This window comes from Thamnophis sirtalis, unplaced genomic scaffold, assembly GCF_051295495.1.
Source record: "Thamnophis sirtalis isolate CommonGarterSnake01/CBP01778 unplaced genomic scaffold, rThaSir2_p1.2 scaffold_2, whole genome shotgun sequence".
In the NCBI taxonomy this organism is placed as follows: Eukaryota; Metazoa; Chordata; class Lepidosauria; order Squamata; family Natricidae; genus Thamnophis; species Thamnophis sirtalis.
Genome location: NW_028261382.1, coordinates 26,606,429 through 26,631,808, shown reverse-complemented (window position 1 = coordinate 26,631,808; position 25,380 = coordinate 26,606,429). Strand labels below are relative to the sequence as shown.

The 25,380-nt window shown below is 46.6% G+C and overlaps 2 protein-coding genes and 1 non-coding gene across 3 annotated transcripts; 2 read left to right on the top strand and 1 right to left on the bottom strand.

The window, feature by feature from the left end:
* Window positions 1–840: 840 nt before the first annotated feature.
* Window positions 841–10,939, top strand: LOC106547299 (general transcription factor II-I repeat domain-containing protein 2A). The gene is made up of 6 exons (XM_014064415.2): window positions 841–879; window positions 3,595–5,750; window positions 6,526–6,578; window positions 8,182–8,229; window positions 9,014–9,123; window positions 9,580–10,939. Exon 2 carries the CDS (start codon window positions 3,619–3,621, stop codon window positions 5,437–5,439), a length of 1,821 nt encoding a protein of 606 aa, XP_013919890.2. The 5' UTR covers window positions 841–879; window positions 3,595–3,618; the 3' UTR covers window positions 5,440–5,750; window positions 6,526–6,578; window positions 8,182–8,229; window positions 9,014–9,123; window positions 9,580–10,939.
* On the top strand, window positions 7,247–7,379 carry LOC148048513 (small nucleolar RNA SNORA17). Its single transcript, XR_015695716.1, has one exon. It is a non-coding gene; the product is annotated as a small nucleolar RNA SNORA17 (small nucleolar RNA).
* A 2,885-nt stretch (window positions 10,940–13,824) lies between the features above and the next one.
* DIPK1B (divergent protein kinase domain 1B) lies at window positions 13,825–25,164 on the bottom strand. Its single transcript, XM_014064404.2, has 5 exons — window positions 24,778–25,164; window positions 19,975–20,109; window positions 17,796–17,903; window positions 16,254–16,430; window positions 13,825–14,900 (listed from the first exon to the last, which is right to left on the bottom strand). Exons 1-5 carry the CDS (start codon window positions 24,838–24,840, stop codon window positions 14,088–14,090), a joined length of 1,296 nt encoding a protein of 431 aa, XP_013919879.1. The 5' UTR covers window positions 24,841–25,164; the 3' UTR covers window positions 13,825–14,087.
* Window positions 25,165–25,380: the final 216 nt, after the last annotated feature.

Genomic DNA, 25,380 nt, shown 5'->3' with positions numbered 1-25,380 from the left:
GTAAGAGGGACCTGGGTGTGTGTGTGTGTGTGTGTGTCCTAGTGGATAATCACACAAGAGCCAGTCATGTGTGGCAGCAGCCAAAAAACCTAATAGAATCCTGGGTTGTATAAATGGGCATAGAATCAAAATCACATGAAGTATTAGTACTGCTTTATAAAGCCTTAGTGAGGCCATGTGTGGAATGCTGCATGGAGTTTTGGCCACCACATTACAAAAAAAGATGTTGAGACTTTGGGGAAAAAGTGCAGAGAAGAGCAACTAACATGATTAAAGGCCTGGAGACAAAAACATGCAGACCAGTTGCAGGATTTGGGTTTGGCTAGTCTAGAGAAAAAAAAGGACTAGGGGTGACATGATGGCAGTTATTTCAGTACTTGAAAGGCTGCCACAAAGAAGAGGGGGTCCAATTATTCTCCAAAGCACCAGAAAGCAGGACAAGAAACAATGGGTGGAAACTAATCAAGGAAAGAAGCAACCTGGAGTTAAGGAGAAACTTCCTAATAGAACAATTAACCAGTGGAACAGCCTGCCACCAGAGTTGTGGGTGCTCCATCGCTAGAGGCTTTTCAGAAAAGACTGGACAGTGTTTTCTTACTATAGGATCACCTGCTTGAGGGGGGGGGGCTAGACTAGAAGACCTCCAAGGTCCCTTCCAGCTCTGTTCTGATTCTATTTCCTCCCATCTGTAATTTCCCCAACAAAGTAAAGAAAAAAGAAAAAGCAGGCGAAACAGGAAGTTTTATGTCCCTCGAGGCTTCCCGTCGAGACTGCGAGCGCGCGAGCGCTCCTCACTAGCTCCGCCCACTCCCTCTATATATATAAGGCGAGGACCACGTGTCTTCGGCCATTTGCTGCTGGGTTCGGGAGGACGTTCAGGTAAGGTTGGCTCTGATGCTCCCTGCGAATTCCATCGAGAGCGCCTTTAACGTGGTTCGCCGTTCGGATGGTGCAGGCACGGCGTCAACTGCAGCTCCCATCGTCCCCAGCCGGCTGGGGAAGACGGGACCCACTTTGCAATTAAAGCAGGCACGGGGGAGGGCTCGTTCCATGCCCATCCGCCCACCCACCCCGCGGGATCTTGCCGAGGGGAGCTTGCTCGGGGCCCTTCCCGGTCCCGGAGTGAGCTTCCCTTGCAGGAGAACGAAGAACGAAGCGGCTCTCCCGCCTTTCTTGCTGCTTTTGCCACCTTAAGGGGTGGGTGGGTCCTTTGAAGGACCCCCATGCTGTTTGGTCCCCTTGGGAGAGGAAAGCAGGGAAATGGTTTCCGAGTTAGGAGTAGAGAAGGCAGAGTGGACTAAATCGTCACTTTAAATGAGGGGGACTTGAGCTGGAGCTCCCTTGCAATCATTCAGAGCAACTGGAAGGGACCTTGGAGGTCTTCTAGTCCAGCCCCCTGCTCAAACAGGAGACCCTATACGCATGATGGGGAACCTATAGCACATGTATACCACAGGTGGTGCTCGTCGCCAGCTGCTCTTCTGGTTTCTGGCGTGCCCTGGGCACAGGAGCCCAAGAAAATGGTCCAAAAACCAGGTCTTTGGGGGGCTTTTTTGGCCTAAAAAAACCTGAAAATGGTCAAAAACAGGCTGGTCTCCAGGTTTTCAGTGCTCTGGTGCATGCACATTCACGCACATGTATGCATCTCCAGGTTTGAGCACTCCGTGCCAAAAAGGTTGACCCTCACTTCCCTTATGCCCTTTGAGACAAGTGGTGCCCAATCTCCTTAAAAGTCTCCAGTGATGGAGCGCCCACAGCATCTGGTGGCAAGCTGTTTCACTGGTTTATTGTCCTCACTGTTAGGAAGTTTCTCCTTAATTCCAGGTTGCTTTTCTCCTTGATTAGTTCCAATCCATTGTTTCTTGTCTTGCCCTCTAATGCTTTGGAGAATAGCTTGACTCCCTCTTGTTTGTGGCAGCCCCTCAAATGCTGCAATACCGCCATCGTGTCCCTAATTCTTCTTTTCTCTAGAAAAGAAACCCAAACCTGGCAGCCGTTCTTTCTATGTTTTAGTCTCCAGGCCTTTGATCACCTTAGTTGCTCTTCTCTGCACTCCCCCCCCAAGTCTCAACATCTTTTTTTTAATGTGACCAAAATTGGATGCAGCATTCCAGATGCACTTTTCTCCTCCCATAGTTTAGCTCAGAAAACCTTTGCTTCCTGCTCGTCTCATTCCCATCCTGTTTCTGCTTTACTTCTGTTGGAATTGGTGGTGAGATCTTTAGAAGAGCAGAGTTGGAAAGGGACCTTGGAGGTCTAGCCCAACCCCCTCCTCAAGCAGGAGACCCTGTATACCAATGGGGGGTGGGCCTATGGCACGCCTGCCAGAGGGGGCACTCAGAGCCGTCTCTATGGACATGTGGGCTGTCACCCCAGCACAGAGTTCGCAACTCTTACTATAGATTAAATATATATAAAATCAATTAAACATTAGGGAAAAAAACAGTTGGTTATAGAAAGCCAGAGGGATGTGGGGCTGGTCTGCTCCCTTCCCCCTCTCCATGCACACCTGAGGGCATTTCTCATCACCTGCCCAGCAGTCCAATGGGAGTGCTTCCTCCTCTCTCTGGAGTAAGATGAGCCATGAGGGTGTGGTGTGGATGGCAGCCTGTTGAGTCTGTGGCAAAGCAGATTCCCGTGGTGGGGTTAGAGAAGAGCTAGGCTGGAGGAGAGCAGAGTCCTCTTGGCCACAGCGCGTGCATGTGCTTGCTGCCTTGTTGCTTACACCTCCACTTCATCTTTTTTTTTTAAAAAAAGTTTTATTTTTTGTTCTTTATATACAATTATAGGTATACATTCACAGTTATTATTTTTTACATTCGTCACTTATACATTTGTCATTCCATTTACAGGGTTATAATATACCATTTGGGTTGCTTTGTTTACCATCCCTCACCTGTTTTGACACCCCCTTATTTCCCATTTTCTCCCTCCCTCCCTCCCTTCTACTTTCTTCCTTCCTTTCTCCTTTCCCTTCCTCCCTTACCTCTCCCCTACTCCTCTTTCACTTCCCCTTCCTACCCTCTCTCCTCCTTCTCCCTTCCATCTTCCTCTCCTCACTTCTATCTTCCTTCCCTCCTCTTCCTCTCATCTCCTCTTCTCTCTTCCTTTTCTTTCTTTTTGTTGTAGGCGTCTCTTCCAGCTCTTAATTTTTATTTTTTGGGGGTGGTATTTCCACAGACCGAAAAATAGTTAGCTGTAATTTCTTGTTCCTTTTCCCTCTCAAACCTGTCCTGATTATGTTTTTCCCCCTTTGTACCTTTCTTTTGAAAATATACCTACATGTTATTTCCTTTACCTCCACTTCATCTTATTTATGCAAATTCCCCAAGAAGTAGGTCCAACACATGTACAGCACAGGTGAAACAAAGGTAGGAAATGCACTCAGATGCCCTTTTTCAGAGCAGGCGAAAGGCTGGTGGTCAGTGGAATATTGTCCCCTTGAGCTGATGGTTAGCAAATTAAAAAGGAACAATTGTTGATTCAGGAATAGACATTTCTTTAGTGTTAACGAATAGTGTTAGCTATTTTTGGTTATAGGGATAGATTTGTGTTGGATGCTTCATTTTTTTTTTAAATTTTGTGTTTTTGTAGATTGCAAGTCTTCAACACGCAAAAATGAGCACAGCAAAAAAACCCAGAACAGATAGTGGGAGATCATTTCGAGAGGCTTGGACAGAGTCATTTGGAATGGTTGAACACAATGGGAAAGCGTTATGTACTTTGTGTAATGAAAGCGTTGTGTGTCGCACGTCAAGTGTCAGGCGGCACTTTGACACCAACCACAAAAGTATTGCCCAACTTGGTGAAATGGAAAGAAAAGAGTTTCTTGAAGAGAAATTGAGGAAACATCGTTCCCAGTCTCTTAGTTTTTGCAACGATCTTTCTACAGCACCTCATCTGGCAGCTGACAGTTTTCAAATTTCAGTGTGCGCAGCAAAACATGGGAAGCCCCTCTCTGATGGGGATATTATCAAAATGGCCATGTTGTCTGGAAGTGATTCCCTTTTCCATGATTTCCCGAACAAGGATAAAATTATTCGACGCCTCTCTGAGATGCCACTTAGAAGAAATACTGTTAAAGATCGAGGCCAGTGCATGGCAAGTGACGTTAGCCAGCAGCTCACCACTGACTTACAAAAGGCAGCCTGCTACTCCATGTGCTTGGATGAAAGCACAGATATAAATAATCACACCAGGCTAGCAATAATTTTGCGTTATGCTGTTGGTGACATCATGAGAGAAGAGCTGGTGAAACTGGTGTCTTTTCCTGAAAGGACCCAAGGAATAGAAATCTATGATGCTGTGATGGAGGCTTTTTTGTCACATGACATAAGGCCAGAAAAAGTGGTTTCAATTACTAGTGATGGGGCACCTTCTATGGTGGGGGAAACATCTGGTTTCATACAGTTCTTTGTTAAAGAAGCGAAACATCAAATCATTCAGTTCCACTGCATTATACATCAAGACACTCTTTGTGCCAGCAAAAAATTTGACGATGTCCTCAAAGATGTCACAAAAATGGTGAATTACATCATGTCTCATGCACTGAATTTTCCACAGTTTCAAGCACTTCTTGAGGAAGTTCAGGCACAGTATAATTGTTTACTTATGTACGATAATGTCCGGTGGCTGAGCAGAGGGCAAGTCCTGGAGAGATTTGTAGCCTGCTTGGATGAAATCAGGCTGTTTACAAATGAAAAAGGGCAGGAATATCCACAGCTCACTGATACGGCCTGGCTTGCCAACCTCATGTTTTTTACAGATTTTACACGACACTTCCATGTACTGAACCAACAACTGCAAGGGGTCGGGAAAACAGCAGAAAGGATGTTTTGTGATATCAAAACATTTGAGAGAAAACTGCAGGTTTTTGAGAGAGACCTTGAAAGTGGGCAGCTGAAATATTTTCCAAATCTAAAAAGGCATTTCGAAAATTCTGCAACATTTGCAGGCAATCCTACAAGCCGCCAGGAAATCTACAAGGAATTTTCTAGCATTGTAGCAGCTGCAATGATGAATTTTAGTAACCGTTTTTTACAGTTCCGTAAGATGGAGACAACCCTGTGTTTTCTTACTTCCCCAGATAAAGCCAAATTTGAAGAACTTGATCTTTCCTGCTTACACTGGTTAGATTTAGGAAACCTGGAAATGGAGCTATTGGAATTTCAAGAAAGCTCCATCTGGAAAAATAAATTCTATGACTTGCGTGAAACACTTGAGAAGATAGAAGGGATGGCAAAGGACAGCACAGTTAGCTCTGAAAATGAGATCCTTAAAGTTTGGAATTTTCTGCCAAGTAGTTTTAAGTCAATGAAAGCACTTGGGATTGCGCTTCTTACTTTGTTTGGATCATCTTACGCTTGTGAGCAGCTGTTTGACAGCAAAATGAAATCCTTAAAGTGTGGAATTCTCGGCCAAATAATTTTAAGCCAATGAAAGCAATTGGGATTGCTTTCCTTACTTTGTTTGGATCATCTTAAAGCTTGTGAGCAGCTGTTTGACACCAGAAATGGACAAACAGATGACCCGAATGCTGCATGTGTCGCTCTCAAACTTACAAAGTATGAGCCAAAGTTGGACAGATTATCAGCATGCATACAACAGCAAAAGTCACCTTAATTAGAGCTGCTGTGGCGCAGTGGTTAAGAGTCCAGTCCTGCAAGCTACATCTGCTGATCCGCTGGCTGCTGTTTGGCACATCGAATCTCACCAGGCTCCAGGTTGGCTCAGCCTTCCATCCTTCCGAGGTGGGTAAAATGAGGACCCAGATTGTTGGGGGCAAGATGCCGATTCTGTAAACCTCTTAAGAGAGGGCTGGAAAGCACTACGAAGGTGTATATAAGTCTTAAGTGCTATTGTTATTGCTAATTATTCAAAAGCATGCCCAATGCAAACTTCTACCTTTCAATAAAAAGTTGTTTGTATCATTGGAAGCTCTGTTATTGTGTTTTTCTTTTAAGACAGAAGATGTTGATGTACGAGTTGTTGTTTTTTCTTTTTCCTAAACTAAAACCTCATTATTCAGGTTAAATTGCTATGTTGGCCTTTTTGCAATAAATAAGTGGGTTTTGGGTTGCATTTTGGGCATTTGGTCTCTAAAAGGTTCACCCTCATTGCCCTAGGCCAGTGGTCTCCAACCTTGGCAACTTTAAGACCTGTGGACTTCAACTCCCAGAGTTCCTCAGCTGAGGAACTCTGGGAGTTGAAGTCCACAGGTCTTAAAGTTGCCAAGGTTGGAGACCACTGCCCTAGGCCACTCTGGATAAAATGGCTGCCTAGAATCGTCTTAAAAATCACATCACCCAGAACTTCTGAAGTCAGGCCATTCCACTGGTTGGTTGGTTCTCACTCAGAAAACGACTCCTTATTTCTCATTTGAATTTCTCCTTGATAAGTTGCCATCCATTGTTTCTCATCTGGCCTTCAGGTGCAATTAAGCTTCTCCCGAGTGTTGGTGCTATGAAGGGGGTGGGTGTGAATGGCTGGTTTGGATTTACTTTTTTCTTTTTCATTCTGTTACAGGATTGGCACTAGGAAGCCTCCATGGGTCGAAGAGAGCCCTCCCTTGAGCAGAGGTGAGTTTGACTTCCTGGGAGATCCTTGCCCTCTCCCCCCCTCGCCAAAATTCAGGGGTTGCACTGCATTTGTGCAACCAGCTTTTCAGAAGTAACCAGTTAGGAAAAAGGAAACTGCAACAAGGCTTTAATTTATTTTCGTTAGTTTAGTTTAGCAATAGCCCTTAGACTTCTATACCGCTTCATGGTGCTTTTACAGCCCTATCTAAGCAGTTTACAGAGTCAGCCTCTTGCCCCAACAATCTGGGTCCTCCTTTTACCCACCTCGGAAGGACGGAAGGCTGACTCAGCCTTGAGCTTGGTGAGATTTGAACTGCAGAACTACAACTAGGAGTCGATTGAAGTAGCCTGCAGGACTGCACTTTAACCACTGCGCCACCTTGGCTCTTTTTAATTTAGTTCAGTTTACTGTCATTGCTCATCCTACAACAAAAATAAATACCATCTTCAGTGTACATTATAAAAATAAAAACAAAGGCACATCCTTCACATGCTATATAATTGAAATTGAAAACCTAATATTGCATTAATATTGCAATATACAGAAGAATTCAAGATAGTTCCTGCCCAGGGAAAGAAGCTGTTTTTCAGCCTATTTGTCCTTGTTTTTATTGTCCTGTACCGGCTGCCAGATGGTAATAGTTCTCAAAGGCATTCCTGGGTTGGGGGCTGCCCCTACCAGGCGTTGCAGGCATGGCTCCTGTGCTGTGTTTGTGTCAGTAGGTGGCACAGAGAAGCAGGCTAGGTCTACGCTCAGTGCTCTGAACGGTGGGCACTCAGAATGATTACTAGCCTGACAAAATTTGCAAATTTTCTTTTGATCCTTTGTGGGGGGTCCTGTGCGGCTGATCCCCGCTATTATTTGAGAGTGGATTGGATGCCAGGAAAGGAGGAAGACTGTGTTTGTATACTATACTAGCTTGGATACCTGTGCTTCTGAAAGAAATTATGTGATCAGGCAATGCAGGAGAAATCTGGTTCAATCCATTGGCTCAGTGATGATCGGTGATTGAAACAGAAGGGAATATTGCTCCCGCGCCTTTAAGTCCTGAAACAGCTCCATAGGTGGAAAGCGTAGACATTTGGCGAGATACTGACCTTTAGTACTGTAAGGAGCCCCAGACTGCCCCTGAGTGAAGGAGTTGAACGTCTGTCAGTTTGAACTGAGGTAACGGAATGTGAGGCAACTGGCAGTTGGAACAGAGTTCTTTTCAGGTGGGGAGGGGGAGTAGAATTCCTTAGCATCAGAGCATATTAATTATTGTATAAGAAATACTAATGATCTGATGATCATTTCGAAAAATCCTTTCTTAGCTAAGAGGAACATATGTGTCAAATTTCAAGTTTGTAGACTTTACGGTTCTGGAGATTTCATGATGAATGAGTGGTATTTGCCTTTTATATCTATATATATTTCCGAGGGTACTAAATTCAGCTTTTTTTCATACTGCCATTTCTAGTACTTCACTGCTCTTTTAACTTCAGAAAAGAGTATCACATTTCTGTTCATCCATGATTGTTAGCAATTTTCAAAAAGCATGTTTTTGTTGCATCATTGGCACAATGATTTGAGTCCAAATTAACGAAACCACTTTGTTTTCAGGGACACGAGGCTGGCTCTTCAACGCATGTTTAAAATGAATTCAGAAAGGTAAGATTGTGCACTGTAATATTGTAAGTATCCAAATGAATTTTGGATGCTACAATAACTTGACAAAATTTGTTCTTGGCAGATTGGGCATTCCCAGTTTGTGCATTCTTTAAGTTAGGGAAATTTGAATTAAGCAGTTTTCCCTCCCAAAAAATTAGTGTCTTCATCTGTTGATTTGAAGCTTTTATTCTCTTTTGGTCACAAACATTTTCTGAGCACTGTAAAGGGTGTTAATGAAGGAGAAAATGCTTCATTTTGAATATGGAATTCAATTTCAGTGGTGGTTCTCAATCGCTGTCTTCCTCAGTTTAGCAAGTTGAAAACTCCTGACCTGACCCATGCAGGTGTTAAAGTCCAACAACCTTGGCAACTTTTTAAGAACTGGATTTCAACTTCTAGAACTCATCAACCAGCCATGCTAGCTGGGGAATTCTGGGAGTTTGAAGTTCACAAGTCTTAAAGTTACAAATTTGCTTCCTATGTTCCATATTTATATATGTCTCTATTGTATATTTGCTGCCTCTATTTCTATATACCTTCTTTGAAGACAAACCTGAAAACAGTTTTTTTTCCTTTTACATCTTTGCAGAGTAATTTTTAACGATGTAACATCTGCCACAAAAATTCTTGCAATTTTAATAAGTCTAGGAGGACCATAGGTCTAGCTGGAACATTTCATCTTTTAGTTGTTTACTTGTATCTCATCCCTCCTTTATTTTGCCTTGATGATTTAATGAAGACATATTTATAGACAATTCTGTAACGTGACTCTGTACGTTTCTAGTCATTGGCCCAAATGAAGATGTTTTGTCAGCCTTACGAGGGAGGTGAGAGGCCATGAAGTCAAACTTCCCAATCCATGGAGGACTCCCGTCATGGCGTCAGCAGATGGAGGTTAGCATTCCTTTGGACAGGGTTTATTTTATGGAAATGCAACAGTTTTATTATAAAGAACTAGCCGATAACCTGGTGTTGCCCTGGTATTTATTTAAAGGGGGAAAATGTCCAGACCAAACATAATTTCTAATGTTGGATTTTCCCCTTTACCAGAGGGAGCTCCCTTGTGGAGTACTGTGGAGCTGTTACCACGGCAACTCCACTCGCTGTACAGTAGAAGGCAGTACAGTAGATGCCATTTTAAGGAACAACAGGCTATATTTTAACAGAACACCCCCCCCTCCAGGGGTGTTAGGGGTGTATTACCCCCACAGTATTTATTTCCAGAGAGTAAGTCATCTGTGTACCACAGTTCTGCTGGAACACAAACACATAAACACACACACACCAGTTTATATATATATAAATTATTAGTATGAAATTTATTTGATGTTTCTTCCTTCTGGCCAACAGTGTCGTGGGCGCAAGCAGCAGGAACGAGATGAGATACAGTTCTGAGAGGTTTCCAAGGACTTCGGCTCCATTCTTCCTTCAGGGACCTTCCTCTTCAGGGAGGCTCCAATTCAGCATCTCGTTGGCTCACCTAGGTTCTTTCCTTCAGCCTCAGTGTGTACATTTGGAGAATCATCGCTTGGGAAATGTGATTTCGAGTGAGCCAGGTTATGAGCCTCTTTGGCTCATAACCTTAAAAGGACACAATCCTTTTAAGCTCCTTTGTCAGCTTAGCGGAAGGAATGCAGGTAATCCCTGGGTTACGAATGTAATAGAGCCTGCCAATTATATTCGTAACACGAGGATTTGTTTGATTGAATCCCGTTAAATGAACCTGATCGCTCCCTGCTTTCCCCAGTGCATTTGTTAATTGAATGTGTAGGTCATTAAATGCACACGAGATATCTCAGAGTGGGGAAGAGCATGCGGGGCCTCCAAAGCCACCTCCAATCCCATGAAATACCTCATGCTCCCTTGGGATCCCCACAATTGCTTCCCCACATTCTGTCCTGCTGGGTCTCCACAGTCTGGGCCTGCTTTGCTGGCATCCTGGATTCCACTTACTCCCCACTCCCCCAACCCGTTTCCCATAGATTACTTTCTTTTACCCACTGGCAGAGAAGCCAAAGCGTTTTATTCAGATGGCGGCGAAGCTGTAAGAACGTGACTTTAAGGAAAATATTTTCGCCAGCTTCTGACAAAAGACTTCGGCTTGGGGCCACGTGTCCAGCAGGCCTCTGGTAGTAGAAAAGGCCTGGGCAGGGCCACAGGGATCCAGCTTCAGGGATCGAGACAGCGGTAGCAGCCGCCGACCTCATTCGAACTAGCCAGTGGGCAGCAAGCAGGAGGCTCCTTGAGGCCGGTCAGACTGGGCCCAAACTCAGCCTGCAGGCCTTCATGGCAGAGAAGCTGGTCTTTTATTCAGACGGGGAAAGCGGTTTTCTCTTTGTGGTGAACAACTGCTGTGGTGCTGCAAAATTTGTAGCTTTGGGCCTTGTTTGGAAGCGCCAGGGGAGTGCTCCGTGTAGCTTTGAACATTCGCTAAGGGAACGCTCGTAACCCGGGGATTACCTGTACGGCGCAGCGTAGTCTGAAGACAGGCGCCTCCAGGTTTACTACAAATACTGAATCACGCAGGAGTGGCTCCAAAAGCCACCCGAAAGGGAAACAGTAGCAGATCCGCCTCTCGCTCACCTGGCCTGGGTTTATTGCCCTTTCTTAAATGTACATTCTGAAATTAAATCTAGTATTCTAGTCAAAGCTGGCCAATAGAAGGGAAATAAGATTATAAAAGAAGTTGCAAATAAAAGTTTTTCTCAAATCAGAAAACGTCCTCTTTGTTTTCAATGACTCCTACAAGTTTTGATTCTGCTTATCCTACCTGGGCTTCTTTCTAGGTGGCGGGGCGGAGGCTTCAAGAGGGGGAGGGTTGCAATGGCTTCAATGAATGTGGCTGGCTCACATGGTGCTGGGGCTCCATCCTGAGTGTCCCCCCTCCCAAGCTCCCAAGATGGAAATCGGGCAGCTGGGTTGTTTCTATGCCAAGCAGAGGCTGCCAGGGCCTGCATAGCTCAGTCCCGGAAGAAAGCGGGAGAGCAGAGATTCCTCAGCAACAGCTTTGTCCCACCTAAAATGCCTTTTGGTTGTAAGAATTTTCCAAAAGTCTCTTGACAAGTCCCTCCCCAATAGTTGGTTTGTTTATTAGATTTTTTCCTGGCCTTACTAATTTATAAGTAACTTGGTAATAGCTCTGCTTTGCCCAGGTATTTATAAGGGGGAAATGTCCAGACCAAATGTAATTTCTAATGTTGGATTTCCCCCTTACCAGAGGGAGCCCCCTTGTGGAGTACTGTGAAGCCATTACCATGGCAACTCCACTGTGCTACACAGTAGAAGCCATTTTATGACAGTACAGTAGAAGCCGTTTTAAGGCACAAAAGGCTGTATCTTAACACAACAAACCCCCCCCCCCAAAATCAGGGGTGTCTTACCCACACAGTATTTTTCTCCAGAGAGTAAGTCATCTATGTACCAAGTTTGGTTGAAATTGCTCAAGATGTTCCAGAGTAGCCATTTGTCTGTCTGTCTGTGTCTTTTCAAGGCAGCAAACATACTACAGGCAGTCCTCAACATATAACCACAGCTGAATCCCAAATTTCTGTTGCTAAGTGAAACAAGTGAGGTTTGCCCCGTTTTACGAACTTTCTTGCCACTGTTAAGTGAATCCTGTTTCCCCGTTGACTTTGCTTGTCAGAAGGTGGGAAATGAGAAATCCAGGACACTACGACTGTCATAAATATGAACCAATGGCCAAACATCTGAATGTTCATTGCGTGACCACAGGGATGCTGCTGTGGTCGCAAGTGTGAAAAGGGGTCATAAGTCGCTCTTCAGTGCTGCTTTAACTGAGCGGTCACTAAATGAACTGTTGTAAATTGAGGACTACCTGTCTTGTACTCCTTCCTCTTCGTCCAGAGTGTGTGACGGTAGCCAAAATAGCCAATGCAATCCTAAATTGCATTAACGGAGGGATTCAATCAAGATCAAGGGAGGTACTACTACCACTCCATAAAGCCTTAGTAAGGCCACACCTAGAGTACTGCATCCAGGTTTGGTCACCAGACTGTAAAAAAGAGGCCTGCAGCCTGGAGCTCAGGCGATTACAGAAATCTGGAATGCCCTGGTGTAGCTCAGAGTGAGCTGAACGAACGAAGGGTCAACATTAATACGAGGCTTTTGCTATTGATAACCTGATGCAGGAGTGAAGATGAGAAAGCGGAGGCTGCAAAGCTGGAGCAGCCCCTGAGGGGAAGTCCATCCTTCCCCAGCCCTTTAGAGACCCTCCAAGCCCCAAAGGTTAGAAAATGGCCACAGAATGAAGGGAGGTCATTTGTTTTGAGTTTTTCTGGTGAGAAAAGGAGGAGCGACTCTTGAGATCTTCTTCTGCAAAGGAAGCACCTGCAGTCTTTTAGCCGCAGCCCTCAAAATCTAGAATCACAAAATAATGGTGCTTCCTTTCATTCCACCCTGGCCAGGCCCCACTTCAAAATCTGCATCCAGTTTTGGTCACCACACTATAAAAAAGAGATCGAGACTCTAGAAAAAGTGCAGAGAAGAGCAACTAAGAGGATGAGGGGACTGGAGGCTAGAACATAACAATGAACGGTTGCAGGAATTGGGCATGGCTGGTCTAGGGAAGAGAAGGACCAGGGGAGACACAATAGCATCTTCCAATACTTGAGGGGCTGCCACAGAGAGGAAGGGGTTAAGCTATTTTCCAATGCATTGGAAGGCCAGAGAAGGAATAATGAATGGAAACTGATCAGTGAGAGAATCAATCTAGAAATAAGGAGGAATTTCCTGACAGTGAGAACAATCAATCCATGGAACAGAAGTTGCTTTCAGAAGTTGTGGGAGCTTCATCACTGGAGATTTTCAGGAAGAGACTGGACTGCCACCTATCACAAATGGTGCAGCTAGGGTCTCCTGCTTGGGTGGGTGGGTGGGTGGGTGGGGTTGGACTAGATGACCTATAACATCCCGAGCCGAGGTGGCGCAGTGGTTAAATTCAGCACTGCAGTTCAGCAGTTTGGCTGTTCAAATCCCACCAGGCTCAAGGTTGACTCAGCCTTCCATCCTTCCGAGGTGGGTAAAATGAGGACCCAGATTGTTGTTGGGGCAATATGCTGACTCTGTAAACCGCTTAGAGAGGGCTGAAAGCCCTATGAAGCGGTATATAAGCCTAACTATTGCTATTGCTATCCCTTCCAACTCTTAATATGTAAACTGTGTAAAGTGGTCTCTCAGCAATGGATCCCATACACCAGATTATGCTATTTAGGGCTGGGTGAACGTGGGTGGACTGCTACTGAGCTAAAAGTCAGCCTGTCTCCTGAAGCTAAAAGAATCTTAATTTTTCAGTTCAGGGCAAGAAATGCTTGGTCAGACAACTGCCTGCGTTTGGCTTCATCACACAATACACTTAACCTGATCATTGGATTAGCCTTATTTTGGGGCTGATAACAATCCGTTGCATTTCAGTTAACTAAAGGAACTGAAGTCCATGTATTATAAAACTATAGCTGTTTGAAGCCAGCCTGGGAGTCGGCAGCATGGATCCTACAGAGAGCATGTCTAATCTTTGTTTTGAACTGGCTCTCCCAGCTAAGGATCAACCATCATGTCCTTGAAGCAGAATCCACAAGAGAGAGGGAGAGAGGCCATTTATTTACATCAGATAGACAACGATTCTCTCCTCACCCCAGCTACGCTCACCTGGAGAATCCCCGTCAGTTCCACAAAAACTGCTTTCCTTTCTCCTCATCCTTCCCCATCCCAAAATTCTCTCCCGTCTGCCTGTGGAGGCCATGTGGCTCCCCTGTGGCCTGCTTGCTTGGGGGCCTTAGACTGAGTTGGGAAGAGGGGAGCCGCCCTCCTTGTCCTTGTCCTTGTGGCTTCCCAGGGCCTCTCTAGGAATATTGGGTGTTGGAAATTTTCTTCCACAAGAGGGTCTTGAGGCTGTTGAGCACCAGCGAGTGGTGCACCTCCATTTGGCTGGCCAGCCCACTGAGCGTGGTGCATGTTTTCAGCTGCTTCTGCAGCTCCTCCTTCAAGTCGCTCGGGGCCCCGTGCAGCAGGTACTCCAACAGGAGCCCACACACCTTGGCGAGGTTGGGCTGGACTATGTCGCTCTTGCACTGCTTCATGAGCTTATCGCATGGCGCCACGCAGTCCTTCCCATAGGTGCAGTCCGTGTTTTGCTCACAGTGACGGCCCTTCAGGAACCTCTGGATGGTCATCTCAGCGGCCACCGTCCTGAGGTCCACCATTTTGAAGTCGTATCTGTTATTGTACCCCATGTGGGTGAAGCCGGCCTCGCAGATGTAGAAGTTGCCATAGGTCCCGTGGAAGATCTCCTCCACAAATTCCAGAAGTCCAATGGCGATTTTGGCCCGCCGGGGCCAGGCGGGGGAGAACCATTGGCGAATGACTCTGAGGACAGCGGAAGGCAGCAGCGGCTGCAGGAAGGGAGGGAAGTCCATGGTGTGGAGGGAGGTGTGGTGGATCTTCTCTGTGAGGTACAGGTCACCGCAGTGCCCCAACAGCCTGGGAGTGTGCTCCTTCTCGTGCAGGGAGAAGGTCAGCAGGAAGTCGTTCAGCTGCAGAAGGGCCCAAATGGATTTCGCTTCGGCCAAAGAAAGCTTCCCATCCCGACTGACGTCGGCCATGGCGATAATCTGGCTAACCAAGTTGGTGAGGGAGGCTTGATCCCCAAGGCCAGCCTGTGAAAACAAAGAACAACCCAGGACTTCTTGTGAGGACCTCACATTACAACATGGTAAAGCAGGGAGGAACATTTAGAATAGAATAGAGCTGGAAAGGGATCTTGGAGGTCTTCTAGTCCAGCCCCCTTCTCAAGCAGGAGACCCTATACCCAGGATGGCGAACCTATGGCACGCATGCCACCTGTGACTTCTGGTTTGCTTATAGGGTCATTTTTCGTCCTCTGGAGCCTTCAGGGAAGCCTCCGGAAGGCTCCTGAAGGCTCCAGAGGGCTGAAACCACCCCTACAAGCAAACCGGAAGTCCATTCCTGAACTCCTGGTTTGCCCATAGGGCTGTTTTTTGCACTCCAGAGGCTTCAGGGAAGCTCCTGAAGCCTCCAGAGTGCCTCCAGGGGCGGGGGAGGCTGTTTTCACCCTCCCCAGGCTCACACAAAGCCTCTGGAGCCTGGGGACGGCGAAAAAAGCATGCAAAAAAATGGGGGGGGTGTCATGCCTGTCATGCACACATGCGCACTGGGGGGGTTTGTGCATTGCATTATGGGTGTGGCACGCCCACGCATGACCCCTCTGCGCTCCCCCTGCTTATGGCACGTGAGCCAAAAAAGGTTCGCCATTGCTGCCCTATACAATCTGAGACAATTGGCTGTCCAGTCTCTTAAAAACCTCCAATGATGGAGCACCATTGGACCGTAGGCACCGTTGAGCTGTGGTTCAATCTAAGCATAGTACACAAAATTGTCTGCTACAATGTCTTACCTATCAACGACTTCTTCAGCATCAACCTCAATAATACACGGGCAAACAATCAGTACAAACTCAAAGTAAAGCGCTCAAAACTCGATTGCAGAAAATAGGACTTCAGCAACAGAGTGGTCACCGCCTGGAATGCTCCACCTGACTCTGTTGTTACAGTCTCAAACCCCCATAATTTCAACTTTAAACTGTCTACCGTGGACCTCACCCCATTCCTAAGAGGTCCGTAAAGGGGGCGTGCATAAGCACACCAGCTTGCCTTCCGTCTCTGTCCTACTGTCCCCATTTATCTGTATTTACTTCCTTTGTTCATGTTTATGTTCATACAGATACTTGTTATCTTGTACATGTTTGACATACAAACAAACAAAATGAATCATTTCCAAGACCGACATTTAATCTGGAGGCTCCGCCTTCCATGGGGTAGCCCCCCCTTAAAAAAGGCCTTCTCTCCAACGCAATGCACTTGTCTGCCCATCTGCTCCCACATTCTGTGGCAAGGGGCAGCCTGCCACATTGCAAGCCACAAGCGCAGGTGTGAATTGGCCCCTTGAGAGGTGGTTCAAAGGTCTTCTCCTCGAAATGGAGAGGCACTCACCTTCAAGAAATTCAGAAGCATCTCTCGGAATTCATCCATGGATGTTCCCCTCGTTGGCTTGTTGAAGAGAAGCACATCCCTCCTGGGATCTGCATCTGGGTTGCTGTCAGCCTTCAGGGCTTCTTCCAGGCCACATTTGATAATCACTTCTTTCTCCTTCCAGAGGCCGCTGTAAACCTGCAAGACACAACAAAAATGGTTCCTGGATTGTGTTAAACTGCCTTAACCTCAGCAGCTGGAGACTTACAATGTACATTGTCTTGATATACGATTGGGATTGAGCCCAGAATTTTAGGTTGGTAAGTCCTGACAGTTAGTTGCAAAGCGAGTTGTCCCGTGACCATGCCCGACTTTTTAAAGTGGCCGTTGTTAAATGAAGTTGTAAAGAAAATGCAGTGGTTGTTAATTGAACTCATTGTACACGCTGGAATATTGTTTTTGCAAAAATTTAAAGTATATACTGGTTTCTAGAAAAAAAAACTGCAAATCCCAGTCATGTGACTGTTTCCCTGTATGTCGACCATGAAGATGACATTTAACAGATAACAGATGAACAGAGTTGGAAGGGACCTTGTAGGTCATCTAGTCCAACCCCCCGCTCAAGCAGGAGATCCCACGCCAGTGATGGCAAACCTTTTTTGGCTCGCGTGCCATAGGGGGGGAGTGCAGGGGTGAGCATGGACGGGCATGCTGCACCCATAATGCAACGGGTGCCCCCCCAGTGTGCATGCGTGCATGAGGTGCTTCCCCCCCATTTTTCCATGGTTTTTTTGCCCTCCCCAGGCTCCAGAGGCTTTATAGGAGCCTGGGGAGGGCGAAAACAGCCCCCCGTCCCCCAGAGGCCCTCCGGAAGGTCCCCGAACCCTCCAGAGGGCTTAAACTGACTCTCCGAGCAAACCGGAAGTCACGTCAGGTCCCTGAAGCCTCTGGAGGGCTTAAACTGACCCTACAAGCAAACCGGAAGTCCATTCCCAAATTTCCCGTTTGCCCATAGGGCCCTTTTTTTGCGCTCTGGAGGCTTCAGAGAAGCTCCTGTACAAATGGCTTTCCAGTCTCTTCTTGAAAACTTCCAGTGATGGAGTAGCCACAACCTCTGGAGGCAAGCTGTTGCATGGGTTAATTGTTCTTACTCTCAGGAAATTTCTCTTTTATTTCTAGGTTGTTTCTCTCCTTGATGAGTTTCCATCCATTCTTGCTTGCCCTGCCTTCAGGTGCCTTGAGGAGCCCCTGAAATATTGGAAGATCATGTTGTGGCAGTCTTTTTAAGAGCAAGATTTGAGAGGTAATCTTGGGGAAGAAATCATGAAAACTCCCAGACATGCCAAAACCCAGAGAACTGGAGTTCTCTTACAAATCAAAGATAATATTATTTCGGAGTAGAGTTCCGTGTCAACCAGGCTACATTTTCTTCCCATTCTCTGAAGTTACTTTTCTGGAAGAAAAACAAGTTGTTCACATTTTTCCAGAGACAGCCCAGCCCAGCCCCTGTTCTAAACAAGGAGCTTGTCCTCAGCATAAAACATGTGATTTATCAGGACCTACCTGTTGGGTGGGAGAAGGTGACAAGCAGTGTTCAAACACCAAGGTGTGGTCCTCACAAAGGTCTTTGCACATTGATCCTGAAATGATTCCTTTGTTGTATTGATCACACTGAAAGAGAGAGAGAGAGAGAGAGAGAGAGAGAAATCCTGAGCATCTTTTTGGCTAGGAATCATGTGTACTTCCTGTCTTATAAACTCAGGTGATAAATATTTTATGTACTTAACAATAGTGAAAAACTGCTTCCATCAATTAAAAAAAAAGGACTCGGGGCAATTTATCACTTATTAAATGGAGGTAGTCCTCAAGTTACAACAGTTCATTTAGTGATTGTTCAAAGTCACTGAAAAGAGCAACTTACGACCATTTTCACACTTATGACCATTGCAGCATTCTCATGGCCACGTGATCAAAATTTGGACACTTGGCAACCAGCTGTGGCCCGCCGGCAGAGCTGGCAGCAGATTTGGACAGTGAGGAGGTTGGGGAAGAACATGGGCCAGTCCTGGAGTCTGGGGAAGGCTCTGAGTCAGAAACAGATTTTGCCAGGGCCATCCGACATTTATCAGCTGTCTTCGGAGTCAGACATCAGTGGGGCAGAATAACAGCTGGAGCCTGTTCCCAAAGTGCGCATGAGCAGAGTTGCCAGGAGAAGGGAACAGCTAAAGAACAGGGGTCAGCTTGGGAGTAAAGCCACAGGTGGATGGTGAACGGCCCCTCCCAGAGGAAATAAAAGAGGAGCAACAGGGGAGTGGAGTTTGCAGGAGACCATTAGTTCATTCCTGCATGCTTGCCTAGTGTTGCATGGCCTCTCTCCAAGCCTGATAAAGGTCGGTAATTGTGAACTATCTTGAAAGACTGCAGGAGAGGAAAGACTTCGCTGGAGAGGAATTCATTGTAAATTAAATAAAAGGAGTTTATCGGGACAAGGACTCAGCTTCGTGCTGCTGGGGAAGCCTCGGTCAGGAGAAGTTCATACTTATGACGGATGCAACATCCCAAGGTCATGAGATCCCCTTTTGTGACCTGGCAAGCAGATTCAGTTAACAACGATGCTACTAACTTAATAAGTACAGTGATTCACTTAACAATTGTGGCAACAAAGGTCATAAAATGGGACAAAACTCACTTAAAAATGTCTCACTTAACAACAGAAATGTGGGCTCCATTCTGGTTGCAAGGAGCAGAATGTAGGAGGAGGAGGCTGGTAGCCCCTTTTCCAACACAATTTATTAAATGTTTTTGAGATAAATGGAAGTGTTAGACCAGTGTTTCCCAACCTTGGCGCCTTTAAAATGGGTGGACTTCAACTCCCAGAATTCCCCAGTCAGCATTCTGGAGAGTTGAAATCCACCTATCTTAAAGGCGCCAAAGTTGAGAAACTCTAGTCTAGATTTTATTATTTTACTAGCTGGATACCCATGCGTAGCTATGAAACGATGTGATCGGACTTGATATTTAAACCTTGAAACTTAATGTAGAATGTGTAACTTCCTAGCATTAGAGCGTGTTAACATAAGGCAACTGGCAGTTGGAACAGAATTCTTTTCAAGTGGGGAGGGGGAGTAGAATGTCTAACCCCTTAGCATCAGAGCATGTTAATACAATACTGTATAAGAAATATTAATTATCTGATAGTCATTTTGAAAAATCCTTTTTTAGCAAGCACCTAAAAGCCAAGAGGAATATATAAGCCAAATTTCAAGTTTGTAGGCTTTATGGTTCTGGAGATTTTGTGATGAGTGAGTGGTATTTGCCTTTTATATATATAGATTTATTTAGCATATGATGAGAATATGACAAAGAGAAATAAACATATATGCACAATCCACATAATTATATACAAAAACTTCAGCAGAGCCTCATGACAGTGAATTTTTGCCCCATTTTTCAACCTTTCTTCCCACCATTGTTAAGTAAATCAGTGCAGAAAAGTTAATAATATGGTTGTTAAGTGACTCTGGCTTCCCCATTGACTTCTTTCCTGTTTTGGGGAGCAAAAATGGACCCCACCACTACATTTCCGGAGAACCTGTAGAAAAAAAATACTTTAAAAGTTTTTTTAAAAAGTTCCGAAGATCAGTTGTGCGACATGCGATGATGGTTGGAACTTTTTAAAAAACTTATTTAGCCCGAACTGGTAGCATTTCACGCCTGAGCCCCTCCCAAGAGAAACACTTACAATGATCGCCTGGCAGACGTGCCCCCGGCAGAGCTCGGAGTAGGACGAATAATGCATGTAGACCATCCAGCTGCCCACAAAAATGCCCAGCCAGGCAAAGAAGAGGTACTTCACTTTGATCCCAGGAAGACGGCTCTGATAGGAGAGAAAGAAAGCAAAGGGGGTCAGCAGCACATCCCAACAGCTACAAGGCGCCATTCCAGATGTCTCTGGATGCAATGGAGGGTGGAGCCTGGGCTGATCTCAGAAGCTAAGCCAGATGGGGCTAATTCCCCAGGGGAATTCTGGGAGTTGAAGTCCTCCAGTCTTAAAGTTGCCAAGGTTGAAGACCCCTGCCCTGGAAGAAAAATAAGAAATCTAAGAAGTGCAATTAAAAGTTTAACTGGGAAAAGTTTAACTTAAAAGGAGAAGGTAAAATTAGTAATATGGAAAATAGTTTTTTGGAATATAATTATTAATGCCACTGATATTGAATGGGGTTTGCTCAAATGCTGAAATACATCATGCAAAATAGAGACTGGAAGGGAGAAAAAAAGAGAGGGAAAGAGAGAGAGCAGACAGGAGAAAGGGAAGCAGAAGGGAGGAAGGAGAGAGGGAAGATGTGGAAAAAGAGAGAAGAGAGGAAGAGAGCAAGGGGAAGTAGAGAAGACAGAGACGGCAGAGGGACGAAAGGAGATAGGAAGGAGGAGAGAGGGAGAAGAGAAGGGTTGAAGATGAAATAGCCTATAATACGGTGTATGGAAAGCAGAAGAGCAAATAAAAATTGATGGGGCTTGATGGCAAGAGGAATTGATATATCATTGAATATTTTTAAAAAATGTTTGTTAAGATGCAATGGTATACTTTGATATAGATATAGATATAATATCTATGTTAAAAAAATAAAAATAAAAAACTTTTTAAAAAAAGTTTAACTGGGAGCATCTTCAACTTTGGGTTGTGATGGAACGTTCTGGCTGGATTCCTTCATAGAATAAGCAGAGTTGAAAGGTAACTCAGAGGTCTTCTAGTCCAACCTCCTGCTGAAGCAGAAGACTACTTTGTCCAATTTCAACTTGAACACCTGACTTCCCACCAAACAAAAGGAATCACAAAGGGCCCCCGTTTTTCCCTAGCTAAGGTATTGTGTGAGTCCAGTCCTTGCGCCAAACAATTCAGAAACCGCAGTGGTTTGATGCCTGTCTTTGAACTGATTAATTGCTTGATTAAATCACTTTAAATGTAATTTGCATACAAAGCAGGAGGACATCTGTCCTAGGGGACAGATGTTAAGCGAAAAGCAGACAGTGTGTTCTCTCAACAGAGCAATGCATAAGCATTCGACCAGCTCTCCTGCCAGCTTGGTTCCCTCCACAGATGTCCATCTGGTGTCCCTATCACAAATCTTTGGTCCACGGCAAGCAAGAACCACAACCTGCCACAATGAAGATGACACCCTTTTACCATTGTGCTAACGATTGTAGATTTCATTTGCTTGGCCTCTGTTTTCCTAACCTGCCAGCCGTAATCTCCCAAAGCACTTTGAATGAATTTCAATGTGGAGAAAAGCAAAGTTTTACATTTAGGCAGGTGTAAGTACAGATTAGGCGAAACCTGGCTCACAAACATTTTTTTTCCAGCCTGGATGGACTCATTTCTGTTCAGAGGACTTTGCTGCCTTCCCTGTCCCTGCTCAGTGTCTCTGAATCCTCCTTAATGCAGAACTGCAATATTCACAATGGGACCTGATTAATAAAGCAGAATAAAGTGAAATGATTATGCCCCGTGATTTGGAAATGGCAGCTCTGCTGTTGCAGCCTAAAATTACATTAGGTTTTCGGGGATCCAGATGAGAGAGCTGACTCAAGAGAGGTGTGAGGGTAACCCAGGGGCGTCTTCCATCTGTGAACACCTGTCCATCTGAGGTTGTCCTTTTAGCAAAGAATATTGCTTTTGATTTTTTTGGATGTCATTCTGTTCCTTTCAAACTATCTCTCTAAACCTTTGAAGATTTTTCTGAGTATCATTTCTGCCTGCTAGAATGTGAATCATGGAAGATTTTTAAGGTGAGGTTAGACAGCCATTTATCCAGAATGGTGTAGGGTCTCCTGCTTGAGCAGGGCGTTGGACTAGAAGACCTCCAAGGTCCCTTCTAACTCTGTTGTTCTGTTAAGAGAAACAAAGATTATCAGGGATCTGGAGGCAAAACTGAATGATGAATGGTTAAGAGAACTGGACATGTCTAATCTCTTTTGATCAAATGTAACTCTGAACAATCACTAAATGAAGTGTTGTAACTCGAGGACTATCTGTACAGTTATAGTTGTGACTCCACTCCGCAGTTGCATCCTAAAAATGATAGGGATAATTTCCAGGCGAGCACAAATCCTGACCATTCCTGGTAGGAAGTGCACAGTTTAAAAAAGAATTTGTGGGAGGAAAGGATTGCCAAGGACTCCGGCTTCCTTCCCATTGTGACCCCTGCAAAAAGGAAGCATCGTGTTCCCAAGAACAAACAACTTTTTATCTTTAACTAGCTGAATACTCGTGCTCCGCTATGATATTATGTGATCGGGCTTGATAAATCGACACTTAACAGCTTGAAAATAAATGAGTAGTTACAATCTGGCCTCTCCTCTCCCCTTCTCTCCCTCAGGCTTGCCCTGTTGATCCTCTCCTATCCCCTTCTCTCCCTCAGGCTTGCCCCACAGAATCCTCTCCTCTCCCTTTCTCCCCCTCAGTCTTGCCTCGTTTATCTTCTCCTGTCCCCTTCAGGCTTGCCTCACAGAGGCCTATCCTATCTTGTCCCCTTTTCTCCCTCAGTCTAACTCAGCATCAGAGCATTTTTCAGGTGGGGAGGGGGAGTAGAATGTCTAAACCCCCAGCCTGAGGGCCGGATGAGTCACGCGCTGGCCATGCCCAAGTGGCAGTTGGAACAGAATTCTTTCAGGTGGGGAGAGGAAGTAGAACGTCTAACTTTTAAGCATCAGAGAAAGATAGTAATACTATAAGAAATACTAATGATCTGATGGTAATTTCGAAAAATCCTTTCTTAGCGAGCACCTAGAAGCCAAGAGGAACATATGTGCTGAATTTTAAGTTTGTAGCCTCTACGGTTCTGGAGATTTCGTGATGAGTGAGTGGTATTTGCCTTTTATATATAGATAGATGGGCTAATAAATAATAGAATGGCAGGACCAATGTTGGCTTCTAAACTCCCGCTTGGAAAATCCACCCTGCTTGCTTGAGGTTTTCCTTCATCAGGTCATTCCTAGGATAGTCCTGACTTTCATTTTAGCCTCCTTCCCCTCCCCCTCCCCAGTCAGAGTATCTACAACTTCCTCTTCCTGGACGCCAAAGAAACAAAGAGCTGGGTTGCCTTTGCAATGGATTGATTTTATCAACTAGGTCTGCAAAAAAGGAGAAGGAGAAGAAGGAGGAGGAGGAGGAGGAGGAGGAGGAGAAGGAGAAGGAGAAGGAGAAGGAGAAGGAGAAGAAGAAGAAGAAGAAGAAGAAGAAGAAGAAGAAGAAGAAGAAGAAGAAGAAGAAGAAGAAGAAGAAGAGGAGGATTTGCTTGCTTCGTGCAATCTCAAGTTTTGGGGCCAACTTCAGCCAGACTGTAGAGAAGAACAAGAGTACAAGTAAAGGATAACAATCCATGCGGGAACAATGAAGGTTAAGGCTCTTTCCAACTGTGACAGATGCTGCAAAAAAGCAAGGCACAGGATCTCTCTCTCTCCCACTCCCTCTCCCTCCCTCTCTCTCCCCTTTCCTTCCCTCCCTCCCTCCATTTCTCTCTGTCTCTAACACACAAACAGGCACATTTTTATGAAGGTGGAGAGTATCAGGTCACTTTTTCCAAAGATCACGAGCAGCTTCGTTCCGGAGCCTTTGGGCGCCATAGGGTGGGCTCATACGACCCATACTAAACCCGGGTTACCAGCCTATAATATAATTTATTGTCAAATAATCAGCGACGCTCCGGTTTCACGCGATGGCCCACCCCATCCCCCTCCGCTGGCAATACGGCCAGGGCCGCCTCCGCAACGCCTGACAGCCAAGCCTAGCGGGAGGGTTTATCGGCGAGATTGGGCAGGGGAAGGAGAAGAAGGGCCGGCGGCTTCGTCCCGGGTCAGACCCGGCTCGGGGAGCGGAGAAGGCGCAGCCTCCGGCAGCGCTTCCCAAAGCGGCCCGATGCGCATCCAAAGCCGGGGTTGGCAGAAGGCCGGGGGTGCCAGGCGGCCCCGTAGCCCCGTTTGCAGCAAAGCCCACCGGCGCTACCCCGATCCCGGACGGAGCCCCCGCGGAGCCCCCGCACCCACTGGCTCCCCCTCCTCCCTCTCGCCTTCCTCTTCTTATTCCTTTTCCTCCTTTTTCTCCCTCTTCTTCTTCCTCCTCCTCTTTTCTTCCTCCTCCTTTTCCTCCCTCCTCCTCTCCCTCCCTCCCCACTTCTTTTTCCTCTTCTTCGTCTTCCTCCTCCTCTTCCTCGACCCTTCCTCCCACTTCCCCCTCTTCCTCCTCTTCTGCTTCCTTCTTTTCCTCTTCTTCTTCCTCTTTTTTCTCCCTCTCCCTCCTCCTCTCCCCCCTCTCCTCTTCCTCTTCTTCCTCTTCTTCTTCCTCCTCCTCTTCCTTTTCTTCTTCCTCCTCTTCCTCCTCCCTCTCCCCCTCTTCTTCCCCCTCCCCCTCTTTTTCCTTTTCTTCCTCTTTTCTTCTTCATCCTTTTTCTCCCTCTTCCTCTCCCTCCTCCTCTCCTTCCCTCTCCTCTTCTTCTTCCTCTTCCTCCCCTCCCCCTCTTCCTCCTTTTCACACACCCCTCCGGCTCACCTGCAGGCCTTTGGAGAGCGGACAGAAAACCACCAGCTGCACGAACCTCCGGAGCCGCCGCATGCTGGGTGGGCCGGCCGGCTGCCCTGGCCGGCTCTGACCCCAGCGCTCCGGGAAGGTTCCCGGCGACCCCCGGGCGGAGGATCGGCCGGTCGGAAGGGCTGCGGATGGCGGGGAGGCGGCCCTGCTCTGCGCGAGGATGGAGCCGGCGAAGCGGAGGGAGGCGGGCGAGGGGCGAGGCAGCCCAGGCCTCCCTCCGCCGCCGCCGGCTCGCCGCAGCGGCTGCTCCTGCGGGGACCGGCCGCTCCTCCTCCGCCTCCCCGCAACGCCCCCCTTAAAAGGGGAGAGACGCCCCCAGACCCTTTCCCACCCGCCGATGCACCAGAAGCCGCCGCGGCTCTGCGAAGCGCCCGGGAGCAGCCAAGGCTGCTGGGTGAAGCCGGAGCTGGGCGCCCCCGCCGTCCCCAGAGGCCGCCTTCACCCGGGGAGGACCCCCGCTCCTCGGCAGCCGCAGCCCCTCCTCCCGTAGCCACCAGCCAGCTGCCCTCCCCCGACCCGCGCCGGCTTCCCGCAGCGCCTGCAAGCGCCCCCAAACCCCGGGCA

Coding starts and splice junctions, on each gene's coding strand:
- LOC106547299 (XM_014064415.2), top strand. CDS start 3,619: ATGAGCACAGCAAAAAAACCCAGAACAGATAGTGGGAGATCATTTCGA.
- DIPK1B (XM_014064404.2), bottom strand. CDS start 24,840: ATGCGGCGGCTCCGGAGGTTCGTGCAGCTGGTGGTTTTCTGTCCGCTC. Junction 17,904..19,974: donor ACGTCTGCCAGGCGATCATT/GTAAGTGTTTCT, acceptor TCTCTCTTTCAG/TGTGATCAATACAACAAAGG. Junction 14,901..16,253: donor TGCTTCTGAATTTCTTGAAG/GTGAGTGCCTCT, acceptor TTGTTTTCACAG/GCTGGCCTTGGGGATCAAGC.